Below are 27,543 nucleotides of genomic sequence, written 5' to 3'. Positions count from 1 at the left end.
GGTAAGCTTGCTTGTCTTAGCCTCGTCCGTCTTACCCAAGGACGGCTGCCGCTTTAGCAAACGCCCCTGTTATTATACTGTGATTGGAATTGAACGTGGCTGTTCTCGCATTAAGGCTGATTGTGACAAGCGTAGACCGCCCTCTGCCAGAGCTGTGAATGGTTGGAATTTCCAATTGAAGTGCAAAATTGCTCACACCTGGGGGTTGTTACCAACCCTAGATGGCCACTTAATTGCTCACTTGCCCTCACAGAGATGAATTCTCAGAATTCAGAAAGGAATGCAGATTTTAGGCTGATCACAGCAAATATTCAGAGAGATTCAGACCGCCCCAGCTGAAAAACTCTTACTGCCCCAGTCAGTATAGGTTTTTTAGTGAATTTCTGTATATTTTGCCAGGATATACTTTCACTTCTCTCAGTGCAACGCAACCAGAGGACTTTCGTCCATACAAACAACATAACATAACATACAGATACCAAAAAATAAATAAATAAAAGATAAAGGAAAAGATAAAGCGGTCTCACAGGATAGAAAGATTTATACAAACACCCTTGTGCTCCCAGTTTTCGCTACTGCAGCTGCAACATTAACCCATAAGAACCCAGACCCAGTAATCCTTAAAGGAAAATTATAGGGGATATACCAGAGACCAAGTGGACCACATAGAACACATTTACCTCTAAATGTCAAAGATCTGTGATGTGACATTGGGCGTTTATGGTATTTATGTTTATGATATTTCTGATTTCAAAATAATAAAACTAGACATCATTTTCTACTTACAGAAACACAAATTTGCCTTTTTCTTTGCATCTCCACAGCATATATCAAAAGTGTGACATTAATAGTGCTGTTTAACAATAAATTATTTTTCATATTTTTTAAAATCAAATAAGCAATTTGTCTTTTTCTTCGCATCTCCATAACATGTATCAAAATTGTGACTTTAATTTGTTCAGGAAATATGGTCAGACCAAGTGAAATGCAATACAGGACATTACCGGATTAGAATTGTTAAATGGGTTTAAACTTAGCCTTTTAACAAAAAAATAGTTAAGCAGTTTGCAGCATTAAAGACAACTTTATTAAGAGAAATTGATTACGGCCTTTCAATTACAAAGAATTGTAACGCTACTATATAATAATATCCTAACATTATTGCAGTCTATTTGTCTTTCCTCTTCAGAACACTAATGAAAGCGTCTTTTGGGACTTCCACGGTGCCAAAACGCCGCATCTTCTTCTTCCCCTCCGCCTGTTTCTTCAGCAGCTTCATTTTCCGCGTTATGTCACCTCCGTACTACCAAGACAAAGAAAATATAGAAGTCAGAGTGTTTCTGGTACACTTGGAGAACTTTTGAGAGTAAAATAAATCTTTACTTACACATTTAGCAAGAACATTCTTTCTGAACGCCTTTATTCTGAAACAGGAAATTACACAGTTAAATCGATTTAGCAAATTTGATACACAGATACAAGTCACTGTGCTCTATATAAATATATATATATACTAGGACTGTCAAAATAAACGCATAAATTGCTGCGATTCATTTTGAAATACATATAGCGTTTAAAAATATTACAGATTTTGTTTACCTCCTTCCTTTGTGGGGCCTGACGTCACGGAACGATAGCTAGAATGTCACATTTCAAGCTACTTATTCATATTCATATAAAGTTATTTTGCATTGTGTTGCCGCTGCCTCTGCAGCAGTGGCGGATCTAGTGGCGGATTCTACACTGGGGCCACAGCCCCTGTGTAGAAGCCCTTGGCCCCTGCTGTGGCCCCTGTGTCAAATTAATAATAAAATTATCAATTTATAACAATGAACAAAAAATAGGTGAGAATTGTTCGTTCAAACAATATCTCATTGTACACAAAACAAACCCAGAATGTGTACATTGTATAGTAGTTTAATTTTGCAATAAAAGCTTGTGTAAATATTAGGGTTGCAACTAACGATTATTTTAATTATCGATTAATCTGTCGATTATTTAAATGATTAATTGATTAGTTGTTTGGTCAATAAAATGTTGAAAAATCAGTGTTTCCCAAACCACAAGATGACGTCCTCAAATCTCTTGTTTTGTCCAAAAACCAAAGAGATATTCAGTTTATTGTCATAAAGGAACGAAGAAAACAGAAATATATACATTGAAGAAGCTGAAATCAGAGAATTTGGACTTTTGTCTTAAAAAAACTGCTCAATTATTTGTTTGTTGTATTTTCCTTCTTTTCTGTATATCATTACATTTGGTTGTTTTTTTTGTTTTTGTTTTCTGTTTGTTTGTTTTCTGTGTTTTGTTTCTCTTTAAGTTATATTACCCAATCCATATCTATCTGGACACATTGGTGCTAAATGTTGTACTCATGTCTACCCCATGTCTTTGTAATTACCATTCAGCATTGCACTTTTGATATACTGAAAATCCTTCAATAAACAGATTTTGATTTTTTTTAAAAACTGCTCAAACCAATTATTGGATTATCAAAATAGTTGATGATTAATTTAATAATCGACTATTGTTCGATTAATTGTTGCAGCTCTAGTAAATAAAAAAAAGATCATTCTCACTGTTCTGCACTTTAAAAATAAAAAAAGTAATTGTGCACAAAAATTATAAAATGTCATTGTCGTACAAAAATCATTTTAATTGTTAATAAGTCTCATTGTTTCAATCAATGTATTTGTATCGTCCAAATATACTTAAATTAGATTTTTAAATAAGCTAAAATGAAAGGTTTTTAATACTTAAATATCATCTTTGCCGTTTTTTAATGGGCCCCTCTGATTAAACACTGGGCCTTTCTTGGCCCCCACAGGAACATTGGTCTAGAAGCTCTACTGGTTAAGGCAGAGTGTGTGTCACTGGTCAGTCGGTCAAAATCTAGACTAATCTAGTTTAATTCATTTCAAAATATGAGATTAATTGGTTAGGTTTTTTTAATCTATTGACAGCCCTAATATATACATGTTGTTTTGTTGTACTTACGTTTCTCTTGCAATGACCCTACTCCCGATAGAAGCCTGTACCGCCACCTCAAACATCTGCCTCGGTATGGACTCTTTGAGTCTCTCACACATGCCTTTCCCTGTGACGTACGCACGGCTTCTGGAATGGGAGAGCACCAGTCAGAACCAGGCAGTGGTGGAATGTAGCACATTTACTCAAAAACTGTACTTAGGTACAATTTTGAGGTAATTGTACTTTACTTGAGTACTTCCATATTATGTAACTTTATACTTCTACTCCACTACATTTAGGGATAAATATTGTATTTTTTACTCCACTACATTTAGCTGACAGCTTTAGTTACTTTTCAGGTCGAGATTTAACATAAAAAATAACATGAAAATTTAAAGTGATTACATTTTGTTTTTTTTAAATGAAACCTCATAACTGTATATTAAGTAGTTAAAATGAGCCCTTTCTTTACAAAATTAAAACACTACTTACATAAATACATCAATACAAGTAGTTTAATAATAATAATAAATATGTATATATGTGTGTGTATATATATATATATATTTATATATATAAAAAATCTGAATGGGTTCATTCTGCATAATGAGTACTTTTACTTTTGATACTTTAAGGACATTTTGATGCTGATACTTTTGTACTTTTACTTCAGTAAGTTTTGAAATCAGGACTTTTACTTGTAGTGGAGTCATTTCACAGTGTGGTATTAGTACTTTTACTGAAGTAAGAGATCTGAATACTTCTTCCACCACTGGAACTGAGCCAAACTCTGCTTTACACAGAACATTTACAGCGACCAGATTTTGAACATTTTTTACTTTCCAAGGACCCACTAGAAAGTTTCCATTACCAAGTGGATGAAGGTCTGGAAAATAATGCTGCAAAATAAATAGTACGCTTCAGCTCAGACTATAAAAACATAAAATAACTTTTATCTCCAGCATTAAATAAATGTATCCATAACTCAAAAACGAGAACACATGAAAAAAAAGAAACATAGATGATTGTAAACTTAACACATTTCACATCAATGCATATTAGAGCTACGATAAATTACTTGTACAGCTACAGAAAATAAATTATCCAAGGAAGATGACTGTAACAGTTTCATTGCACATTACAAAATTGCACAAGTTTTCCAAAATATTCCCAGATTTTACTAATTCCATAACTTTTCCACACCTGAAAAATGTACTGTATTTAAAATACAGTAGCTGATAATGACGGATAAATGCAGGTAGCCTGTCTAGTACGATGCTACGACCAGGAGGAGCCAACACTCCTAAAGAGTGTAAACATCGGTGGAACAGCTAGCCTGGCTCTGTCTAAACTACCACCTCACAGTGTGTCAGCTAGTCAAGTCTGTCCGTCCTGACTCTTCTAATATCTGTAGTGAAGACTTTGAAGTTATTTATTAAAAGTTATTGTAAGAGCCATTTATCTATTTGTTTGCCTTTGTTTTTTTTTTAAATGTATTACACATTTTGTACACTGGGTGGCAGTCCTCTATAAAGGGAGTGCATTTATACAGGAAGGGTAATGCATGAGTGAGTGCCATGGGTTCAGTTTGTAAGTGCTATCAGACAGTTTGTTTGTTTGTTTTTCATCTGTGTAGTAAATGAGTGTATGAATTCTTGAGTTATGGCCAAAAGTGTGGATGTGGAAGTTTGTGCCAAATGCGGAGAAATTCCCTGCAGGATGTATCTCATTCCTGGGAACAGGACTGATGGTCGACCCAACAACACGCTGTCACCGCTGCTGAGGCAAGAAAACCAAAACGGCTTTACATCCCGTAAAAACACAACTTTTCCTTTAGCGTTTCTGTTTGTGTGTTTTCTAACTTTGAACAGAACCAGCCCTTCTAATTCCCTCATTTACAGTCTTTATGTCAGGCTAGCTCATTTTACTCTGCAGACTGGTGCCTTTGAGCCGGGTCGTGACCAAGGTTATAATAGTTTGAGATTTTTCATTAGTTTTAGTTTTTATTTCGTTGTCAGTTTTTGTTTTCAAATTCAGTTAGTTTTAGTTAGTTTTTAGAGTGAGTTTGCTAGTTTTAATTCCTTTTTATTTTTTGGAAAATGCTTAGTTTTAGTTGAGTTTGTATTAGTTTTAGTGTTAGTTTTTTGTAATGGGGTATTTGTTGGGTGCCAGATTTAATAAGGTCACAATAAATGTTGCCTTTATTTCCTTTGTCTGAGTTTATTAAGTCATAAAACCAGATAGATGAAATAGATTTTATATCAACCAAAAAGGTTTACGTATGAAAAAAGTTGACAAAGACGACAACAAAGGACATTTTCACTATAATTTTAGTTCATTTTGTAACCACAAAATACAGTTTCAGTTAGTTATCATTTTTTTAAAAACTCTCCTTTTTATTTTTATTTCAGTTAACGAAAATGTTTTTTCAATTCTAGTTTTCGTGATTTTGTTAGTTTTCGTTAACTATAATAACCTTGGTGGTGACACCTGGTCATACTATAAGGTGCTTTGGATAAAAGCCTCCATATCAAACAGATGTAAATGGCTTCTCTGCTTGACAAGACATCACAGTTCACTGGGCTTCAGTCAAGTTCTATATATTTAACGTTACAGACACTTTGCTGTGTAATCGGTGCGTTGCCCTCACAGAGTACCGCTGGGCCTGTCTCCAAGGCCTACAGTAAGGTAGGTCAGAGAGCAGCCACTGGTGAAGCGTAGCGCCCTTCAATTACTGAAGTCTGTACTGGCTTTGGTGGTGAGTACATTAAACACAGATCTGCAGAGCATCATCACTTTTCTTCTGTGAAGTTACTTTATTGTCCTTGTCTCAAATGGAATGAAGTCCTTGTCCCGTGTGTAAAGTCATTGTAATAGATAATGTCAACACTGGCTGCCAAGGGGCCAATTTTTAATGTTATCCTGCGTGTTGAATATATTTCATGCTCCATAGGCTCAGAAGAACTGCTATAGTAACGAAGGACCATATAACCTTGAAATTATGTAAACTCATAAAAAATGTGCCAGCGATCATAATGAAGCTCTAGGAGACCTGGAGAAGATCCTTCTGGCACCTAACCAAGTTAGGACCTTCTCATCCAAAATATATGGTGAAAAATTAAACGGTTGTGATTTCTACTGTACCTGTGTACAATTGTGATGAGTTCTTCCACTGGTAGTCCGTTCAGCAGAATATTCATCTTTATCAAATCAGCAGTCTGGTAGCCTGCATTCTCATAGTCAAAGCTGTGGGAGATAAAAGCATGGGAAGCTTTCAGAGTCAGTCAAAGGTGATACATTTATGATTTCAACATTCCAACATTGTTAAATGTCAGACCCAAGGAATGCTGCAGAGGAGATGGGAAAACTGTGGGATTGAAGATTTAATTCAGTGGATTCACAGTTTTGCTAAGAATTTAAACAACTAACCAACTATGAGGTTTGAATTGGCTTGACAGACAGCCAGATTATTTAACCCGAGGGAAATTCAAGCATCCAGTAGCAGCATTTAAACATACATTAAACATACACTATAGAAACATTAAAAAATAAACTCTGCCTAAAAATATAGATATAGATATAGACATATCCTAACGTCTATCAATAGTGTGTTCTGAGACTGCCTACCACCCACCAGAAATATTCCAACAACAGATTGCAAAGTAACCATAAGCCCCAATATGCATTTTTAACCCTCCTGTTATGTTTTGGGTCAAATTGACCCATTTCAAAGTTTAAAAAGCTAAAAAAAAAAAATAGTTAAAAGTACTTTTTCATAAAAAGAAAAATATTCTTTTTATTTTATTCTATTTTTTTAATCAGCGTCATGTAAAACCATTGTCTTTTATATGTAGGTCTTTCCAATGTACATAAAAAAAAGTTTTAACATGCATTTTTTAAGAAAAACTAGGGAATTATCCTCATTGAACCATGATCTGTGAGCGGTAAAGAACACTATTACACTAAATACTGATTGAAATGCTTAGTAATGGAGTTATTAATGAAATATAAACAATTTTGCAACATTATTACTGTTCCTGAGAAACTGACATAACAGGAAAAGTCTGGATTTCCTCCAGTGTGGCTGTCTGAGGTCCTTATCCACAGTCAGTGTTTCACCCTCACTGTAGGTGAGCAAAATACTGCTGTGGACGAGGGAAACAGAAAAAAGTAGTCACCTAAAAATCAATATCAGTTTAAATGTTTGCTATATTTAGAATATTTTCACTGCTTTAACTTGCTGTCAGACAGCCCATTCTGACAGGGAAGTGAAGCTGTTAAATCCCTCTATGCTCTCTTCAAAGCCACCATGCACCTGGATTTTTACCTTGTAGAAAAAAAAAGAAAAAGAAAAAATGTTGCTTGTGTTGCTGGTCGACAGTTGCTTCTATCAGTTAGTTAGTTTGTGTTAATTATGTGAATTTGACGAATCCACACAAAACCTTGAAAAGTCAAACAATAAGACAAACAAAGTAACTGATCGAGGCGACGGTAGACGAGCAACAATGTAAAAAGACTTATTTTGTCGATGAAGTCTGGTGGCTTTGAAGAGAGCAGAGATGACAGATAATTAGGTCAGTAAACACAGTCTGTTCACTCTGTTCTACCTGGATGTCACAACAACTGGAACATGTGCAACCGTTTCACTGTTACTGCAAAGTGTTTTTTCATTTTTGCTATTTTATCCCTTTTTTAAATTTCTTTTTTACTGGTAGATATGTTGTTTTATTTATTAGTGGTCTTAATTTATTCATTTTTGTTTCTCTATTATCTTATTGTATTACCTAATGTCTGTTTGCTACGGAAGCCGAGAACGGCCATGTGTTTTTTTTTGTTTTATTTTATGCACTGTTATCTCATGATAGCGACTATCAATTATCTCGATGTTTTGAGGGACCTGCCTGATGCACGATACAAAAGGAAGCAAAATGCAGCAAATATTGAGCAAAATGCAGCATAAAAAAAATGTTATACCTTCACTACAAATGTCCGTAAAACATAATGGGACTGTGCATAGCTGCTGACTTGGGTTAAACACTGTAGATATAAGGTCTGATGGAATCATATTGTGAAGAGACTGCCACATGGCATTAAGCGTAAACCTACCTAATGTGTATATGATGCACCTGGATGCAAGAATGAGATAAACTCTGCCTACTGTATGTCTGTGCATGTAAAATTATGCACAGAGCTGGGAACTGGCTGTGAGTGACTCATTTCACTACATGCACTTCCCTCAAAACAGAACCTGTTTTTATTTAATTTGTTATCACGAGAAAACGGTCTTTGTTATATAAAGATAACGAAATAATAAATCACGAGATAACATAACAATAAAAACAATACACAGCCGCTCTTGGCTTCCGTAGTTTGCTTTACGGTCCTTTTATTTTAAATGTATTTTATGGAAGCTATGTATTAATGGAGGGGTCAGGACAGAGGCAGATGGGGGAAGGGAGGTTGAAATACTGGAAACCACAAAAATGTCAGGATATCCCTAACTGTTCACTGTCCATTATTATAACAATAAAATATTGTTGGAAAAAAAAGGAAGAAGAAGAAAGGACTGTCTGACAAGGTAAAGTGCAGACACAACTGATAATTATTTTTTAATTGGCTAAAATACATTTAGCTGCTGCCCCGTCTACAGCAGCACATTGTTTAGCTTCTGTGTCATGAATCCTGACTGTTTCTCCAAACCAGGGGTGTGCCCCGCCGACCGCTATTGACTATGGATCAAGGTTATAATAGTTTTGGATTTTTCATTAGTTTTAGTTTTAATTTTGTTGTGAATTTTTGTTTTCAAATTCAGTTGGTTTTAATTAGTTTTTAGAGTGAGTTTGCTAGTTTTAGTTTAGTTTTTAGTTTTTGAAAATGCTTAGTTTTAGTTTAACTTTTATTAGTTTTTGTAATGGACTATGTGTTGGCTGCCAGATTCATAGAAGTCATCATAAATTTTGCCTTTATTTCCTTTGGTTTATCCATCTTAGCCCCAATAAGGTTATTAACTCTTACAGTTCCAGGTGTTTTGAATTTTGGTTCCTGCATGTTCACCAACCAGCAGCTATTTAGTTGGAGCTAAATAAATACATTTCATATCAATCAAAAAGGATTATGCAGTGTTTCCCCTACATGTATTCTGCCGCAAAATACATGTGATTTGTAATATCATGGTTGAATTTCAAGACTTTCACTTGCACACAGTGAAAGCACAACATCCGAGTGTTGCGCCGGCGACACTTTTACCATAATGACTAAACGGTTTGCACTATCTGGAAAATTCCAATGTTTTCTGAAAGAAGTTGCTCTTGACAACCAACATGGTGTCATTACGGTAATTTCACTCACGCTTCTCCTGGAAGCCCACAAAGCAGGAATACACACACTCAGTGGTGGAGAAATAGAAACACTGGATTATGTATGAAAATAGTTGAGAATTACGAAAACAAAGGACATTTTCACTATAATTTTAGTTTAGTTTTTAACCACACAATACAGTTTCAGATAGTTATCGTTTTTTTAAAAACTCTTGTTTTCATTATTTTTTTCAGTTAACGAAAATCTTTTTTCAATACTAGTTATTTCTTCAGTTTTCGTTAACTATAATAACCATGCTATGGATAAGCGCCTCATACAGCCCCATTTCAAAAAATCCATCTAAGTGTTTATAACCGACCTTGGGCTTTGTATATTTACAGACATAGTACTTATTTATTCATTGATGTTCATATTACTACATTCAACAACCTATTTAACCTATTTAACATGCTAAAATATATTATCTCCAATGCAATATCTGTAAAATGCAAAGTACTTACAGGAAAAAAAAAAAAAAAAAAAAAAAAATATATATATATATATATATTAATAATAAATGCCAAATAGCAGAAATGTATGTATAGAATGTGTATAGAATGTATGTAGTCATATCTTATCTTATCTTCTCTCTGAGTTTTACCTGGCGTATCCAGAGGACATGGATTTGAGAAGGTCGTAGAAATCTACAACAATTTCATTTAAGGGAAAGAGGAACTTCATCATGACCCGATGTTCATCTATGTACACCATGTTCTTCTGGATCCCTCTGCGATTCTTGAAAAACAAAAAATATGATTTCATTGTGCATGAATTTAAAATCCTCACAATGGAAAAGCCCAAAAGCATCAGAAATATTCACATAATTTCATCCAAGTATTGTTTTCTCTTTTGCTCCAGACTGAATTAGAAAGAGTAAAAGCGAAGATACACTCCAGTATCTCCTGTCAAACTACATTTAAAAAAAGATGTTTTCAAGGCAGAAACTGTGTGTTGAAAGTAAAGGACGATTAGCTCCTTATTGTGCAGGAAGAAGACTTCTACATTCTCCTCTTACCATGCAGAGACTCATAATCTTGCCGGTGTAAGAGTCCGGAGCGATGATGGTCCCCAGCACCATCGGCTCCAAATATTCCGACACAACGTTTTTTTCTGGGAACTGAGCGGGGTTCACGATGGTTATCTCCTCACTGCCGTGTTCCTGCAGAAAGACCCAGAACCACAAGAGATTTGAACCTCTGAAAAAAACTGGTTAACGTCTTTAATTTAAAGCTTTCATGATATTACATTGATAGTTCATCCCAAAATAACACTGACGCCCTGCAGGCTTGCAGGTCACTCTACAGTCACACATGCTGTTACAGTATTAGTTCGATTAAGAGTCTTTCAAAAGTGAGAGAAAGTGTATATTTAACCCTTGTGCTTCAGTTTAAAAAGTTTGTCTGGGGTCCTTGAAGGACCAAAATGTCTGCATTAAAAAATGGCATAAAAATATTATATACTATTAATATTAATTTTAGGGCCGGGACTCGATTAAAAAATAGCATATTTAGCCGCTAGCTGCTATATGTTTTGCATTGAGGTGATACTTGAGGCTCGATGTGCTGCGGTGATATGTGAATTCCTTGTTGCATAGCAACACAACCATGCTCTTATCGACGCTTCCATCCGTTGGTTTTTTGTAACTAAATGTCCCATCATCCACGGGGCCAACCAAAGCGTCTCATGAACGCTAGTTGGTGCTCCAGTATAATCGGTCCGCCTGAAACTCATCCAGCGAGAAACGTTCTGCGGTGCAAAAATAAGTGCGATTAAAATGCCTCAATTTTTTTAATGCATTCATTTTTGTGTAATTAATTAATCTTAATTAACGCGTTAAAGTCCCAGCTCTAATTATTTTCTACTTTCACTGCGTAACATTTTTTAAACAACATCAGTCCTGATTATAACTACCAAATGGTGATACGTTTTCTGAATTTGAACCATTTCAAAAAATGTAAAAAGAAAAAGACAAAATTTAATTATTTTCTGTATACCAAATGCAAGGGGACATTTTTTTTTTTTTTAAATCACAGTCTGGGATCAGTGATTATCAACAACATTGTAGTAGTAAAAACTACAGTTTACTCTAGATTGAAGGTCTGATATAATAGAGTGCATGATTATATGCTGTAATGGCCATTTAATTTAAAAAAAATGGTTTTAATGGGAACATTTTTGTCCATAAATGTCTGTATTTTGGCTACATAAATTATTAAAGGCTTATTATAGGAACTTCTGCAATTCAAATAAAAAATAAAAATAAAAAAAACGTCTGCCATATGTATTAGCACAGCCAAAATAAAAATTAAAAAAATTAGAGATAAAAAATGTAATTAAAATTAATAATAATAATTGATTGAATGATTGAATATTGATTAATTTTCTGAATTGTAACCATTTAAATGCCAGTTGGTTTCCATAATACTATTGTTTTTTTGTTTATTTATAAAAGAAAAAATATTTTCTGTACACTAAATGCAGGGGGAAAAGGGGGAATTTTTATTTTTTTAAATTACAGTCTGGGATCAGTGATTATCAACAGTGATTGACTCAATCCCATTAAAAACAGTAAAAACTACAGTTTATTCTAGATTGAAGGCCTGCTATAATATAGTGTATGATTGTATGCTGTAATGGACATGTGATAAAAATAAAATGGTTTTAATGGGAACATTTTTGTCCATAAATGTCTGTATTTTGGCTATATAAATTATTATAGGCTAATTATAGGAACTTCTACAATTAAAACAAAAACAACTTCATACCAAAACGTATGCCATATTTATTAGCACAGCATAACAATAAAAAAATAAAAATAAAAATAATAAATAATAATAATTATCATAATAATTAGTATAATAACAATAATTATTATTATTATTATTATTGTTAGTATAATAATAATTAGTAAAATAAATAAATGAATGAATGAATGAATGAATGAATGAATAAATAAATGTAAAAATTGTCCCTAGTGAGGTACAAAGGTTAAAGTTTTTCTTGAACTTGTTACTCTTTCCTTTGGAACAGAACACTTTGATTGCCTTTGACTTTGAGTATTTCCCATCACGTACCTCCCATTTATCATTTCACATAAACACGTCAGCAGTACCTTCATTATATACCTCCAACAGCTCCATTCATCATTAACCTCCAAGTAAGTTCACACTCTCTTTTTACTGAAAGCACAGTACGATCCCACCTCTACTGTAAGACCAGAAAATATACAGGAGCAGGAAAAGGCTCTTACCTTGATGAGTTTGGGTGAGGAGAGGATAGCCTTGTAGGGCACGGTGGGTGCTGTTACTATAACGGAGGCATTGTATTCCTGCTCCAGCCTCTGATTGAACACCTCCATATGGAGAAGACCCAGGAAGCCCAGCCTGCGGGGACACAGCCAGGTTCACAGGTTCACTCAAGTTTTATAATTCATATTCATGCTTTTACCTCCAAAGAGACTGCTTGGAAAGAGTTCAACGGTGATGAGGCTCATTGCTATTCCACTGCAGCTTCATACCTCCCAGTGATCTAAATCACTGCCACTAATGGAATCAAACTCGATTTCATCATCTGGAGTAATATGACCTGTGATGATAAATAAACTCTCAGTTGGCTGTCTCTTTTGGCACCTTACAGCATGTCCCAAGAGGGTTGTTTATTCTCCTATTGATTATAGAAAATTATGTCCATCTTTTTGTAGAAGCTGATTACTAGGGGCGGGGCAAATCAATACAGCATAGTATCGCAATATTTTACAAGGCAATATTATATAAATTCACTGCCACCAAGTATCGATATTTAGTTTTGCAACAGCATTTTTGTCTTTTTTTGCTGTAGCGGGCTCACTTTTAGTAATATACTGGAGATACTGGTATTATATGAAACTAGAAGATCTCATGTATTTATACAGTCATGGAAAAATTATCAGACCATTTTTTTCTTCAATTTCTTTTTCATTTTAATGCCTGGTACAATTAAAGGTACATTTGTTTGGACAAATATAATGATAAGAACAAAAATAGCTCATAAGAGTCTAATTAAAGAGCTGATATCTAGATATTTCCATGGTTTTCTTGATAAAATACAAAAATGGAAAATGTCTAGATATCAGCTCTTAAATTCAACTCTTATGAGCTATTTTCGTTGTTATATTTGTCCTGACAAATGTACCTTTAGTTGTACCAGGCATTAGAATGAACAAGAAATTGAAGAAAACAATGGTCTAATAATTTTTTCCATGACTGTATAATATATCGTGTCGGGAAGTTGTTGAAATAACGCTACAAAATAAGGCTTTCTTTTGAGGTTTCATTCAAAAAATTGAGAGCAGTGAAGCTTGTTGTTTTTGAAAGTTTGATAAAATGCTGCAGTTGTTGTCGTCCATACATGTTTGATATCAGTTCAGTTCAGTTTGACTGAATACTTTGTTGGTCAGTCTGTGGGTTGGACTCTCATTGTGGAGAAATAAAAAGACTGAAGTGAGATAAATAGAGAATTTTCTCTTATTTGACAAAACAATTCTTCACTGAATTTAATTTTGTGGACACAAAATGCAGTTAAACAGCTAAATCGCAATATATTGTGTCGCAATACTCACCATATCGCAAAATGCTTAAAATGGCAATAATATCGTATCATGACTCAAGTATCAGGATAAAATCGTATCGTGGGGCCTCTGATGATTCACACCTCTAATGACTACAGATAAATCCCTACTGCCTCAAAATTTGGATCTCTTTTCTGCAACAGAAAACTACATGAAAAACATGGAACATTCTGACTAGTGAAGAGGGTCAAAAGTTTCCTAGTTGCGCTGCTCACTGTCCACACTTTTGCTTTCATCCGCTGTCACATTATATGTTGCGACACATCCCTCTGTTGTGCTCTTAAAGCCATTTTTCATTCAAATTCAAAGCAGTCTTCACCTCCAGCCTGCTCCCAGGGCCAGACTGCTGTCTCTCTGCACTGTGACGCTTGAGTCATTCAGGGTCAGCCTCTCAATGGCGCTGCGAAGGCCCGGGTAGTCTGACTGGTCCATGGGATACATGCCTGAGGGACAGAAAACAAAAAGACAGAGTGCACACCATCAGCAAAAAAAAGGACTCTTTTTATTTATGTGGAAAGCTCTGAGTGCACTTACTGTACTAGTAGTGGTGGAAGTATTCAGATCTCTTACTTCAGTAAAAGTACTAATACCACACTGTAAAATTACTCTACTACAAGTAAAAGTCCTGCATTCAAAACTTATTGAAGTAAAAGTACAAAAGTATCAGTATCAAAATGTACTTAAAGTATCAAAAGTAAAAGTACTCGTTATACAGAATGACACTTAGATTGTTTTATATATTCTATATACAGATTCATCTCAATACATTAGAATATGATGAAAAGTCCATTTCCAGTAGTTCAAGTCAAACAGCCCCAGCCAAGTATTGAGTCATATAGATGGACATACTTTTCAGAAGCCAACATTTACGTATTAAACAAACTTTTTAAAATTGGTCTTTTGTAATATTCAAATTTTTTGAGACACTGAATTTTAGTTCTTCATTAAATGTAAGCCATAATCATTATAAATAGAAGAAATGAAATAAATTAAGACATGAAATGTTTCATTCTCTGTGTAATGGATCTATATAATGTGTTATTTACACTTTTTGAATTGAATTACTGACATAAATAAACTTTTCTATGATATTCTAATTTATTGAGATGCACCTGTACTATAAGGTTATTTGTATTGATGCATTTATGTTAGCAGCATTTTAACTACCTAATACACTGTTATGTGGTATCATTTATAAAATGTGTCATCATATTAAATTTATGGTATTTTTTCATGTTGAATCTGTAAAGTAACCAAAGCTATCAGCTAAATGTAGTGGAGTAAAAGTATAAAGACACGTACGTGGTAATACTCAACTAAAGTACAAGAACCTCAAAATTGCACTTAAGTTTGATAAAGGTACTTAGTTACTTTCCACCACAGTGTTCTAGCCAGGCGGCAATCTCCGTGTCTGAGCATGGAGGCCAACCAGGAAGTGCCTTAAGCCTGTAATCTACCGAAAATTCCAGCAGGGGGCGCTAAGTTTGGCTGCAAAAAAAATCTGCCCATTAATTTCAGTGCAAAATTTGAAAACTTCTGACTTGATATATTACCTCAGAAAAAATTTTCAGGACAACAATATGGTCTCAATCACTAGTAAAAAATCATCTTCAAGACAATTTGATGTCAATAGTTCTAATAATGGCCCCATTTAGAATAAAATAGAAGATAAAGAATCATGTGATTTGGGGCGTGGCTACCTTTGATTGACAGGTCACTAACAAGGTGAGCCGTTACCAGGAGAGAAGCAGAGCAATGCGTATCCCCGGCAACGTGTCAATACAGTTATATATAACATTATATAGATAGAAAAGAGGACGTTTACCGATTTGGTCTCATAACTTTGACCCTTTCACTGTATTTTCACTTAATGACAGTTTATTTAAACGTTTTGTTCAGTAAAAATGTCTTGTTCAGCGTTTGGTTGGACTAACAGACACTCCAAGGAGTCGCTGCTCAGTTTTCTGATGTAAGAAAGATACATTTTGTTTTTGTTTTTTTGCTAGCCAAAACTAACATCCCAGTTAATGCTCCAATTAATGCTAACATGAATTAGCAGCGACTTCTCTCAGTCAGGTTGAGGTGTAGAGAGGCTGTAGTCAGTGATCAGATCCCTCTCACTCCTCCACAGTCCAGATATGGTCTGCTCCGCGTATCGGAAACAAGATGGCGATGCAAGATGGCGACGAGTATAACGCTGAACTCAATGCTTCCAACGGGCAGTCCACAAACCACTGGGTGACGTCACGGTGACTACGTCCATTATTTATATACAGTCTATGGTTCTAGCCAGTGAGACACAACATCTCGGTTATATACTTAGTGTTTAGAAGAACGGTATCCATTTTCCATATTCATTTCTTATTCAACATTATCACAGAGATTTTTATTTGCAGGAGGAGAAAAAACGTCTCACCAGCAAAGACCATGGCTTTGGCGGGTTTAAAGCCTTGAAGAGCCTCCACCGGCTGCTCCTGGAGGTAGAGTGTGTCTCCAATCTGCGCCTCCTTCACATCCTTCATCCCAGCTACCATGTAGCCCACTTGGCCTGCAAACCTGCACGACAGGAGGAGAGTCACACTCATGCCATGTAAACAAGCATCTCAGTGGACAGTTGGATGAATGTTGAACAAATCCAACCACATGGGCCGGTGTTTATTACTGACAAACCCAGAGACATACAGAACAAGAGGCTGCTTTATTATTCTGCAGTGAATCAGATTTAAAACAATGTGTTATATAAAAAATGGAATAATATTTCACATATCTATCTCTTTGAGAAGCAAGTAAGGACAATAATTATGTTGATACAATTATAATTAATTAATTAATTTAATTTATTAATTATTATTACAAATATTATTATTAATTAATTAATCATGCCATTGTTGTTTTGTTAATTTATAATTAAAAAATATATATAAAATTGAATTATTTTCTGTTTATTAAATGCAACAGTAAATTTGCATTTTTTTTTTTTAAATCACAGTCTGGGATCAATAAATATCAACAAAAGTGATTGACTCAATCTCATTAAAAACAGTAAAAACTACAGTTTATTCTAGATTGAAGGCCTGATCTAACAGAGTGCATGATTGTATGCTGTAATGGACATGTGATAAAAAAAAATTAAAAATGGTTTTAATGGGAACATTTTTGTCCATAAATGTCTGTATTTTGGCTACATAATTTATTATAGGCTTATTATAGGAACTTTTACAAAAAAAACACTCATACCCTTACCAAAATGTGTGTGCCATTCATGTGTTTGATGAATGTTGAACAAATCCGACCTCATGGGCCGGGGTTTATTACTGACAAACCCAGAAACATATAGTACAGGAGGCTGCTTTATCATTCAGTAGTAGTAAAGAATCAGACTTAAAACAATGTATTATATAAAAAATGTAAAAATATTTCACATGTATATCTGTCACTGGGAAGCAAGTAAGGACAATAATTCTGTTGATCCAATTATATTGAATTATTTATTATATCAGGTATAATCTTGTTTTCGCTCCTTTTTTTATGACTTAAGAAAAGGGTTCCTGAGTGGCTTACTTAGCAGTGCAAAAATGGTCCTTTTTGGGTCATTAGTATACTTTAAAGTTGCCAAAGCATGGTACAAAAACACTGACTACCTGTTATAATTATTTATTTTAAACTGTGTCTTATCAGGAAGTGATATTCGCCCTGTCCCAAAAGGATATAAAAATAATACATTTTACAGTAGATTGTTTGGTCTATAATCTGTCAATATCATTTTACTGATCACAATTTTCTTAAGCTTTAAGATTATCAGTTTATTTTCATTTAAGAAAAGTTTATCAGTTTATTATCATGTAAGACTAAAAAAAAAGAAGCTAAATCCTTGCAACGGAGGGGCTGGAACCAATACATTTGTATTTTTGTCCTAAAAAATTACCTAAATGATTAACTCAACTATCAAAAATAGCAGATTATTTTCTGCCAATTGACTATACTGTCATCTACAGTCATGGAAAAAAATTATTAGACCATTGTTTTCTTCAATTTCTTGTTCATTTTAATGCCTGGTACAAGTAAAGGTACATTTGTTTGGACAAATATAATGATAACAACAAAAATAGCTGATAAAAGTTTAATTTAAGAGCCATTTTTGGTTTTATTGATAACCAAAATCGTCAAGAAAAACATGGAAAATATCTAGATATCAGATCTTAAATTAAACTCCTATAAGCAATTTTTGTTGTTATCATTATACCTGTCCAAACAAATGTACCTTTAGTTGTACATTAAAATGAACAAGAAATTGAAGAAAACCAGGGTGGTCTAATAATTTTTTCCATGACTGTACATAGGATGAGATGACCAGTGGGAGGAAGAATGCCTCTTACAGCTTCTGTGTGGGGTGCTCGTCTGGCCGGAGGAGCCCCAGCTCGTTGACCTCGTAGGTTTTGCCGAGATGTGCAGACACGATCCTGTCCCCTTTCCTGACCCGACCTCCGAACACGGCGATGTTGGCCACCACTCCTCTATAGTGGTCGAAATTGGAGTCAAACACGAGGGCTTTAAAAGGGTCATCGGTACTTGCCACGGGCCTGAGAATACAAGTATGGAACAAAAAAAGAGCTTTATTTTTAGGTGTCAGACATGTTTGATGTGAGAAATGACACCAAGTGAACTTTCTTACGGTGGAATTCTCTCCACAACTGCTTGGAGAACCTTTTCTACATTTGTTCCCAGCTTAGCTGAAATCTGAAGGAGATGTAATTGCAAATTAGGCGAAATATCTCTGATAGATTATTCTGAAAAAGCAACTTGTCTATACTCCAACTCACCCTAATGCACTCCTCAGTGGGAATATCAAACACCTTTTCAATCTGTGACTCCACTCGCTCTGGATCAGCGTTTTTTAAATCAATCTAAGGGAGAAATATGCTTTTAGAACGGCAATCAAGAAGAAAAATTAAATGATTAAAGCAAAAACGAGTAGGTCTCAGTGTACCTTGTTGATGACGGGGATGATTGCCAGCTGAGCTTCAAAAGCCAGGTAGAAGTTGGCCACCGTCTGCGCTTGAATCCCCTTCACAGGACAGAAAACATATTAGTCACCGATAATAATTCACTGAGAAAACTGTGTGCTGTGATTCTGGTTTTGTACCTGATTGGCATCTACGATCAACAGGACACCTTGACATGCAGAAATCGATCGAGACACTTCATAACTGAAGTCAACATGACCCTAGAGAGAGGGAAAGTATCGGGGATTTACACCTCTGAAGTTCAGGAGATTTTGGTTCAAGTTTGTCAACTTCCTATGCATTCATTTCTGTCTCTGTTTAGCATCTTTCAGTTTGTCCTTACATCACATGCATGGCTCCTTTTTCTCCTCACAAACTTGGCTATCAGCCAGATTTTTCATTTTATTTTGATTAACAAAGTATAAAGCTGCCAGGAACCCAAAATACAATCAAAAGACACAGGTGTCTATGGAAATGTACCATTTCTTTTACCATTAATACACACAAAACCAGCAGAAAAAATAATAAATAATAAAACTCCAAAACAGTCTATTTGCATGTAAATTAAAAATAGTAATAGTTTTCATTGTAGAAAGAAAATTCACATTTTAAAAATGGTCTAGAAACATCAATGGCACACTGTGAAAACTCCTATGATTGTACTTTAACTGGCTTTCTCAGCTTGTCTACACATCACATATAAATAAAGTTATTACTGTAAATAAAACAGTGTATTTTCAATAAATATATGGACTCCAGAGGGTTAAAAAACTATGAACGTGTAACATAGAACAAAGAAAAAAAGAATTGTGAACCAATTATCATTTCTATTTGAGGGGTCAAGTCATTATTTCAAGTTTCATATTATTTTGAGATACAAACTCATTATCTCTGGGCTTATTATTATTTTCAGACACTAACTCAATATTTTGAAATCAGACATTATTTGTGAGAGATGTTCTCATTATATATATATATATATATATATTTATTTTTTTTCATCTCATTTGTGGAAAGAGGCTTCCACACATCCATTTTGATCTGATGTTACTGTAAGTAATATTTTGGATGAGAGAGCTGCTGCTGTCAAGATAAAATCTGGAACATGTAACTTTGTAACAACAATAATAAAAAAATATACAGAAACTATTCCCCATGATGAATCCATCTTAGGGCCTGTTTACACGACAACGCTCTCGGGTGAAAACGGCAAAATACTTTATCAGATATGCCTTTCGTTTCGGTGGCGACGGCGCTTTGGGGGCTTAAAAATGCAAAAAACAGAACAGAACAGAAATCACTGTTATTGCTGATTTTCAAATTTCCAACTGTCCCTGAATGAATCCTCTGTGATGAATGCTTCCATCAGGAAAAGTAACAAAATGTGCTGTTTCCACAGAACTGCAGGACTTGCAGCATATTGTAATGAAAACTAGGCCACACTGAATAAAATGTGACAGGATTAAAACACGTGCCCTGAAACTGCTTGGGATTCAGAGGGTTAAATGTGTTATTAAATCTATACAGCAGTACAAAATCAAGAGATATTCCATTTGTAATAATATTAAAAATATATATATATAAAAAGCTGCAAACTTTCATATTTTAGAAGCAGTAATTAGAGAAAGCCTTCATTTGGCTTGATAAAAATGCAAAAAATTAAACCACCCTCCAGAGTGTAAATCTTAAAAACGTTCCTCCGTTGCGTTTCCGTCTAAAGGGTTGAAAACGCAAAACACAAAAAGTGTCTCTGATCAGCTCAAGCTGACTCGTCACGTTTATGTAACATCTATGTTCAGTCCAGGCAACAACAACAAACATGTCGGACTTTCAAGTTGCCGTATCAGCTCTGATAACTACAAAGAAGTCATTACAGCAGTTAAGCAGAATTATCACAGATAATATAGCAGAACAGAGAAGGCACATCAACTACCTAGGACAATTTTTTCTATTTCTACTTCTATATCTATTCTATTTTGCGCTGCTATGAGTAGAAGTAGGAGAGAAGAGAAGTATCTTTGATGCGTGAGCTCTTGGTGGTGTTGTGTGGCAGTGCTTCACAGTACCACCTAGCCACCTGGCGTGCATGCTACATCGAATTTCACAGACTTTTGTGCGTAACCATATGTACACAGATTTCCAGGTAAAGACGCTCTTATAAACACAGAATAAAAAGTGAGAACGCAACACTACTTTTGCGTTTTCTGTCCAGATCGTCTCCATCTAAACAGGGCCTGATATTTTGGATGACAAAGCTGCTGCCGTCAAGATGAAATCTTGAACATGTCACTTTTTAACAATAATAAATGAATAGAAACTATTCCACATGATGAATCTGTCTTAAAGCCAAAAGCCCTCTAGTTGTTTTTGACTGTGTTTTCAGTTATGGTGGGGATATTATGGAACATATAAAACCTGCCACAGTGCAGAAAAGTGGAAAGGTAGTTTTTCTTCCTGACATCAGAGCTGGCTGAGCATTTACCGGCGTGTCGATGAGGTTCAGGAGGTGCTGCTGTCCCTGGTGGCTGTAGATCAACGAGGCGGTCTGAGCCTTCACCGTGATCCCTCTCTCTCGCTCCACCTGAAGCTTGTCCAACACCTGTTTGTTCTTCTCAGTCTTTGCTATGGCCCCTGTTTCACAGTGACATCCATCAGGAACATATTGTGTTCATTCTAATCATTCATTTTATGAACAGCTGATATAACATGTGAGAGAAAGAGATAGAAGCTCTTACAGTCGTACAGATCACAATGGCCCTGATTAATGCTGGGGACAAACAATCAGCTTACTGTACATCACAGCACTTCACACTAAATTATCATTACGGCCGCCAAGAGGCTCATGTTTTCATCTCCACTTGTCTGTCCGTCTGTTTATTTGTTTATCTGCCTGTCTGCATGTTTACTTGTATGTCTGTCTGTTTATCTGTCCGTCTGTTTATTTGTTTGTCTGCCTGTCTGTATGTTTACTTGTCTGTCTGCCTGTTTATCTGTCTGTCTGTTTATTTGTCTGTCTGTCTGTCTGTATATTTGTCTGTCTTTTTTTATGTTTATCTGTCTAGCTGTCTGTCTGTCTGTCTGTCTGTCTGTCTGTCTGTCTGTGTTTATCTGTCTGTGTTTATCTGTCTGTCTGCCTGTTTATCTGTCTGCCTGTTTATCCGTCTGTCTGTTTATCTGTCGGTCTGTCTGTTTATTTGTCTGTCTGCCTGTTTATCTGTCGGTCTGCATGTTTTTATGTTTGTCTGTCTGTTTATCTGTCTGTCTGTCTGTCTGTCTGTCTGTCTGTCTGTCTGTTTATCTGTCTGTCTGTCTGTCTGTCTGTCTGTCTGTCTGCAGGATTTTAGGATTATTTTCTAATGGCCCAATTTTCATGAAACTTAGTGAAAGGGTGCAGTATGGGCTAAGGAAGAACTGATCAACATTTGGAGTGGATGTGGGAGACACACAATTTATTTTTAAATTTAATTTTATTTATAAGTGCATTTGTGCTACACTTGTCAGCGTTATTGGAAAAATTTCCAACTGGGAAAAAAATCATGTGCACGCCTCCTTCAGGTTGGAAAAACAACTTGGCAAATAAGCAAAAGTTTTATAAACAGCTGTCAATTTCTTGTTTGTTTTCCGTGTTGTTTCTACTTTATGACTTAAAGCTCATAGACACCCCAAAGCTAGAAGACTAACTCTCCAACTTGGGGAACCGGGGCATCTGAGGAGATGTAAATGCAGCATCAGCCTCTCGGAGTGCCATTCTAGTAATAAGTTTGTATTCAAACCTAAACACAAATCTTTTCTCTTGCATTAACATGTTTGTGATTATGGACAGTCTTCAGAAAAATGTGGATTTTAAAAAACTAAGTCATCTCACCTGTCATCTCCAACAGCCTGTCAGCCAAAGTGCTTTTTCCATGGTCAATATGAGCAATGATGCAAAAATTCCTGATTCTGTCCACAGGGAATTTAGACAGGTCAATAGTATCCTGGAAAGCAAAAAGAGAAACAGCAATACTTGGAGGGATCAATGATTACTTCTGAATAAGGCACAGGCAGAAACACAAGTGGAGAGAACAGCTTTATGAATTTTAGATTCTTAGCACCTCTTCTCCCTACTTTTAGCTGTGGTGGAACAAGTAGTAAAATATTTTCCTTAAGTATAAGTACTAATACCACACGGTGAAATGACTCCACTACAATTAAAAGTCCTGCAAGTATCAAAAGCAAAAGTACTCATTATGCAGAATGGACCCACTCAGATTGTTTGATATATTCTAAATGTATTTTTAGATTAGTATTACTATTATTGATGCATTTATGAAGGCAGTGTTTTAATTTTGAAATGATAGGGCTCATTTTAAGGTAAGATAAGATACGATAAGAAATGATTTTATTTATCCAGCAGTGGGGAAATTTAGTTGTCACAGCATGTCAAGACACAGACACATAGTAATAGAAGAAAGAAGAAAGAATATAAAAAATAAGACACTTACATTCTATACACATTGTATATATATCATGCCCTCAGGTTGGCGGTATTATGTGCCGATTCGGAAGACAAACCGTTATGCAATTTATTTTATCCCCTCTGCCATCAGGCTGCTTAATGCACAAAATGCAGTTTGAACAGAAAATAATTCTGCATCCCGCTCTGCTGTACAGTCACTGGTTGTGGTTGTTGTCTATGTACTATTTATTTAGTTTGTTGTTAGTTTGTTTTTTTTAAAATATATATTTTTGTACTATATATATATATAGTATATAGTATATATATATATATATATATATATATATATATATATATATGAGTAGATGTACTGTGTGTGTCCCAGTAATGCAGGTAAACGTGAACAGACTGAATGTTTAGGTACCTTGTCTGTCTGTCTGCTGATCGTCCTGCAGCTGCTGGAGAACACGGGCAGCCTTTTCATCCAGCGGTGTCTTAACAATGTGTAGCTCATGTTATAGCTTTGTATTTTCCGTCTGTACACTTTGAACTGTAAAACACGTCTTATTAAGGGTGTTTCACACCAGCGGCTCACCAGAGAGAACGACATGTTTGTCGTTAAGCTGCCAAGCAGGATGAGTTCAATAGCAGCATGAAGGAGAAATAACTGTTAGCTAACGTTAGCTAGCTAGCTAGCTGTGGAATACGTCTGTAACGCCATTAATAAATGTAGGCCGTTGCCGCATTTGCTGACCGTTACTGGACTGTCACGACGACAAAAATACACCTATCTTTAAGTAAATAGTCCTGTAATAACCCCGGTGCATGAGTTTTCTCAGGGTGCTGACATTTTGGGTGACAGTTCACCGCGGAGTCGTCTGGGAAATGTTGTTTTTGACTTTTTAAACCAAAGATGATGAAACGAAACAAGATGACTCCCTGCTGTAACTTCTCTTTTCTATTATTGGTGTTGTGTCCTTACTGGTTTCAATACTAACTGGTTGCCATACTGGTGTGTGCAGCTGTTTTCTGTCTCAGTTAGCAGATTTGTCACATATTTAATAAACTTATAACTTGCGTTTTCCAGGTCGCATCTCCTATCAACTGTGGATAATATTGTTGCACAAGTAAACACTGCATCACAGCCCCCTATACATAAAAAGAAAGCATGAAAATATAATGTTTGCAAGATCGGTTAGAGCTGGATTCGAATTCACTATTTTGTAATTATAAATTAATTGTTAATGAACCATCACCTCTACAGTCATGGTAAAAATTATTAGACTACCCTTGTTCTCTTTCATTTCTTGTTAATTTTAATAACTGGTACAACTAAAGGTACATTTGTTTGGACAAATATAATGATAACAACAGAAGTAGCTCATAAAAGTTAAATTGAAGAGCTGATATCTAGACATTTTCCATGTTTGTATTGATCATAACCAAAATAATTATCAATAAAACCATGTTAAATGTCTAGATATCAGCTCTTAAATTAAACTTTTATCAGCTATTTTTGTTGTCATCATTATATTTGTCCAAACAAATGTACCTTTAGTTGTACCAGGCATTAAAATTAACAAGAAACTGAAGAAAACAATGGGTGGTCTAATATTTTTTTCCATGACTGTAGGCCCTATATGTTTATCAAATATTTGACGAATCTGCTAAATGAGGCAGAAAACATCTGCACACACCAGTACGGGCACCAGTTATTTCGGGAACCAGTAAAGACACAACACCCGTCAGAGAAAGCGAGTAAATCACCACCAATGCTTAAATAACTGTTAAACTGTTATTCCTCAGTGTACCGAAATGTTATTATCAAGCTAACAACCGTTGCAAAGCTGAGTACACTGCTGTCAGTCATCTTGGTCTTTTTTTTTATCATTTAGTGTACCATTTGTCTAAGGGAGTACATTCAGAATAATAATCATAACACAGAGAAATCAACATTTAAAACAAAACCTAAAAGCATTAAAGGGCGATGACTATCTTGACCTATTTTTTTATTATTTTAATCTTTGGAAATGCTTTGACAGCCGGAAGTCCCGCCTACTGAACGTGTCAGATGAAGGATAAAAATGGATATCAGTTGCTATGACAACGAAGCCACCTCTTGCACAAGAATAGATTACTGTTTCTCTGTGCAACCAGAGATAATAAGCCTCCATTAGCCCCAGTTTCTGCCTGTCATGTAATCATCTCTTCTTTCTTTTTTTCCCTTTTTTTTTGTCTTTTTCCATTTGAGATTGCATTCGAGGTCCCAGACCTAATAATCTGTCTGTCTTAAAGATAATACAAGCTGTTCTTAAATAATCTCACGGGTCATTCGACAACACCACTGACATACTAGCCTCCTGTTTTAGAGATAAAGCCTGTAAAGACTGCTTGTTTATGATGCCAGACAACCATAAAAACCATGGGCATTTTTGTGTACAAGACCAGCATGGAGATTTGTCCCTTCTGGCCATGGACGGATCATGAGACAATGAGTCCATGGGCACAGACATGCAAAAGGCCCCCACCACCAACATATACTTTGATGTTTAGCCTCTTTCTGATGATGTTTTGTGTCTCTTCTCTACGGTGGCCGACAAGGGTCAAACGGACGGCAACGGCCCAATACGTCTCAGTTTGAGAAAACAGCTTCAAGTACAGAAACGATGCAAAATCACAAACTCAAACACAAGTCTAAACGAGGTACAAAACGAGGAACGTGGTGCAAATTAAAAAACGTGCTGCAAAAAACAAAGACAAATGCATCATCATCATCAAACGAGCTGCAAATGGAGAAACGATCTGCAAACCGAGAAACGATCTGCAAACGAAAAACGCTGCATGCTCCAAACCTGCAGGGGGCGCCCTCAGCGTAACAGCTCAATAGAGAGACACACGGGATGGAGAGAGACAGAACAGCTGACTGAATCCCAACAGTGTATGAAGATACAGCGGGAACGGTAATGTGACTTTTACTTGATTTTATATATATGTATATATGTGTTTATATATGTTTGCATGTAGATTAGCCTGCTTGACATAAAACACTCGTTTTAATAATACATTAAAAAGCCCTCTTATCACAGTCTCCCATTTTGCAGATCGTTTCTCGGTTTGCAGATTGTTTCTCCATTTGCAGCGCGTTTGATGATGATGATGCATTTGTCTTTGTTTTTTGCACCACGTTCCTCGTTTTGTACCTCGTTTAGACTTGTGTTTGAGTTTGTGATTTTGCATCGTTTCTGTACTTGAAGCTGTTTTCTCAAACTGAGACGTATTGGGCCGTTGCCGTCCGTTTGACCCTTGTCGGCCACCGTACTTCTCTGGTTGTTTTTTCACTCTGTAACTGTCTAAGTCTTTTTGGAGCTGGTTTTTGTTTTTTTGTCTGTGCTTGTTTTTCCCCTTTTTGTAGTCCAGGGCCTGTTCCAGGTAGAAGGTTCAATAAACTCAGCAGGGGGGGCGCTAACGGCGGCTGCAGTTTTTTGGTCCATTCATTTCAATACAAAATGAGAAAACATCTCACTTGATTTATTTCCTCAAAAAATTTTTAGGACAACGCTATGGTCTCAATCACTAGTAAAGAGAGAAGACAAGGCAAGACAATTTGATGTTAATAGTTTAAATAATGGCCCCATTTAGAAGAAAATAGACAAAGAATTGTATGATATGGGGCGTGGCTACATTTGATTGACAGGTCACTAACAAGGTGAGCCATCATCAGGAGAGAAGCAGAGCAATGCGTATCCACGACAACATGTCAATAAAGTAAAAAAAAAATAATAATTTTAAAGAACGTTTACGGTTTGGTCTCATAACTTTGACCCTTTCACACTATATTTATTTGACAGTTTATTTGAACATTTTGTTTATTAAAAATGTCTTGTTCAGCGTTTGGTTGGACTAACAGACACTCCAAGGATTGTGTCTCTCAATATGGTGTCTCGTCTCGTCTCGTGAGCTGAGTGTATCGTCACACCCCTACTTTACTACCTAATATAGCTTTTTAATGGCTGATATCATATTTTGACTCATTTTGGAGAGCACAGGTGTAAATAATAATGTGTTCCATTCAGATGTGCCAATTTCAAATTAATGATTACATGAAGAGCTACGAAACAGATTTGACAACACTTCCTGCCGAGAACGAGACGAGATTTTAAGAAAACTAC

At 35.6% G+C, this 27,543-nt stretch overlaps 1 protein-coding gene across 1 annotated transcript; it reads right to left on the bottom strand.

Moving 5' to 3' along the window:
• Positions 1-758: 758 nt before the first annotated feature.
• guf1 (GTP binding elongation factor GUF1) lies at positions 759-24,240 on the bottom strand. Its single transcript, XM_059346911.1, has 17 exons — positions 23,799-24,240; positions 22,802-22,913; positions 21,419-21,567; positions 19,077-19,157; positions 18,921-18,998; positions 18,754-18,837; positions 18,606-18,670; positions 18,310-18,513; positions 16,350-16,489; positions 14,253-14,376; positions 12,578-12,710; positions 10,343-10,486; positions 9,929-10,062; positions 6,115-6,216; positions 2,998-3,117; positions 1,388-1,424; positions 759-1,303 (listed from the first exon to the last, which is right to left on the bottom strand). The coding sequence occupies exons 1-17, from the start codon at positions 23,982-23,984 to the stop codon at positions 1,169-1,171; spliced, it is 2,028 nt and encodes a 675-aa protein (XP_059202894.1). The 5' UTR covers positions 23,985-24,240; the 3' UTR covers positions 759-1,168.
• Positions 24,241-27,543: the final 3,303 nt, after the last annotated feature.

Source organism: Centropristis striata, chromosome 12, assembly GCF_030273125.1.
Source record: "Centropristis striata isolate RG_2023a ecotype Rhode Island chromosome 12, C.striata_1.0, whole genome shotgun sequence".
Lineage (NCBI taxonomy): Eukaryota > Metazoa > Chordata > Actinopteri > Perciformes > Serranidae > Centropristis > Centropristis striata.
Note: the sequence above shows the minus strand (reverse complement) of the source record. Positions and strands in the feature narration are given on the sequence as shown.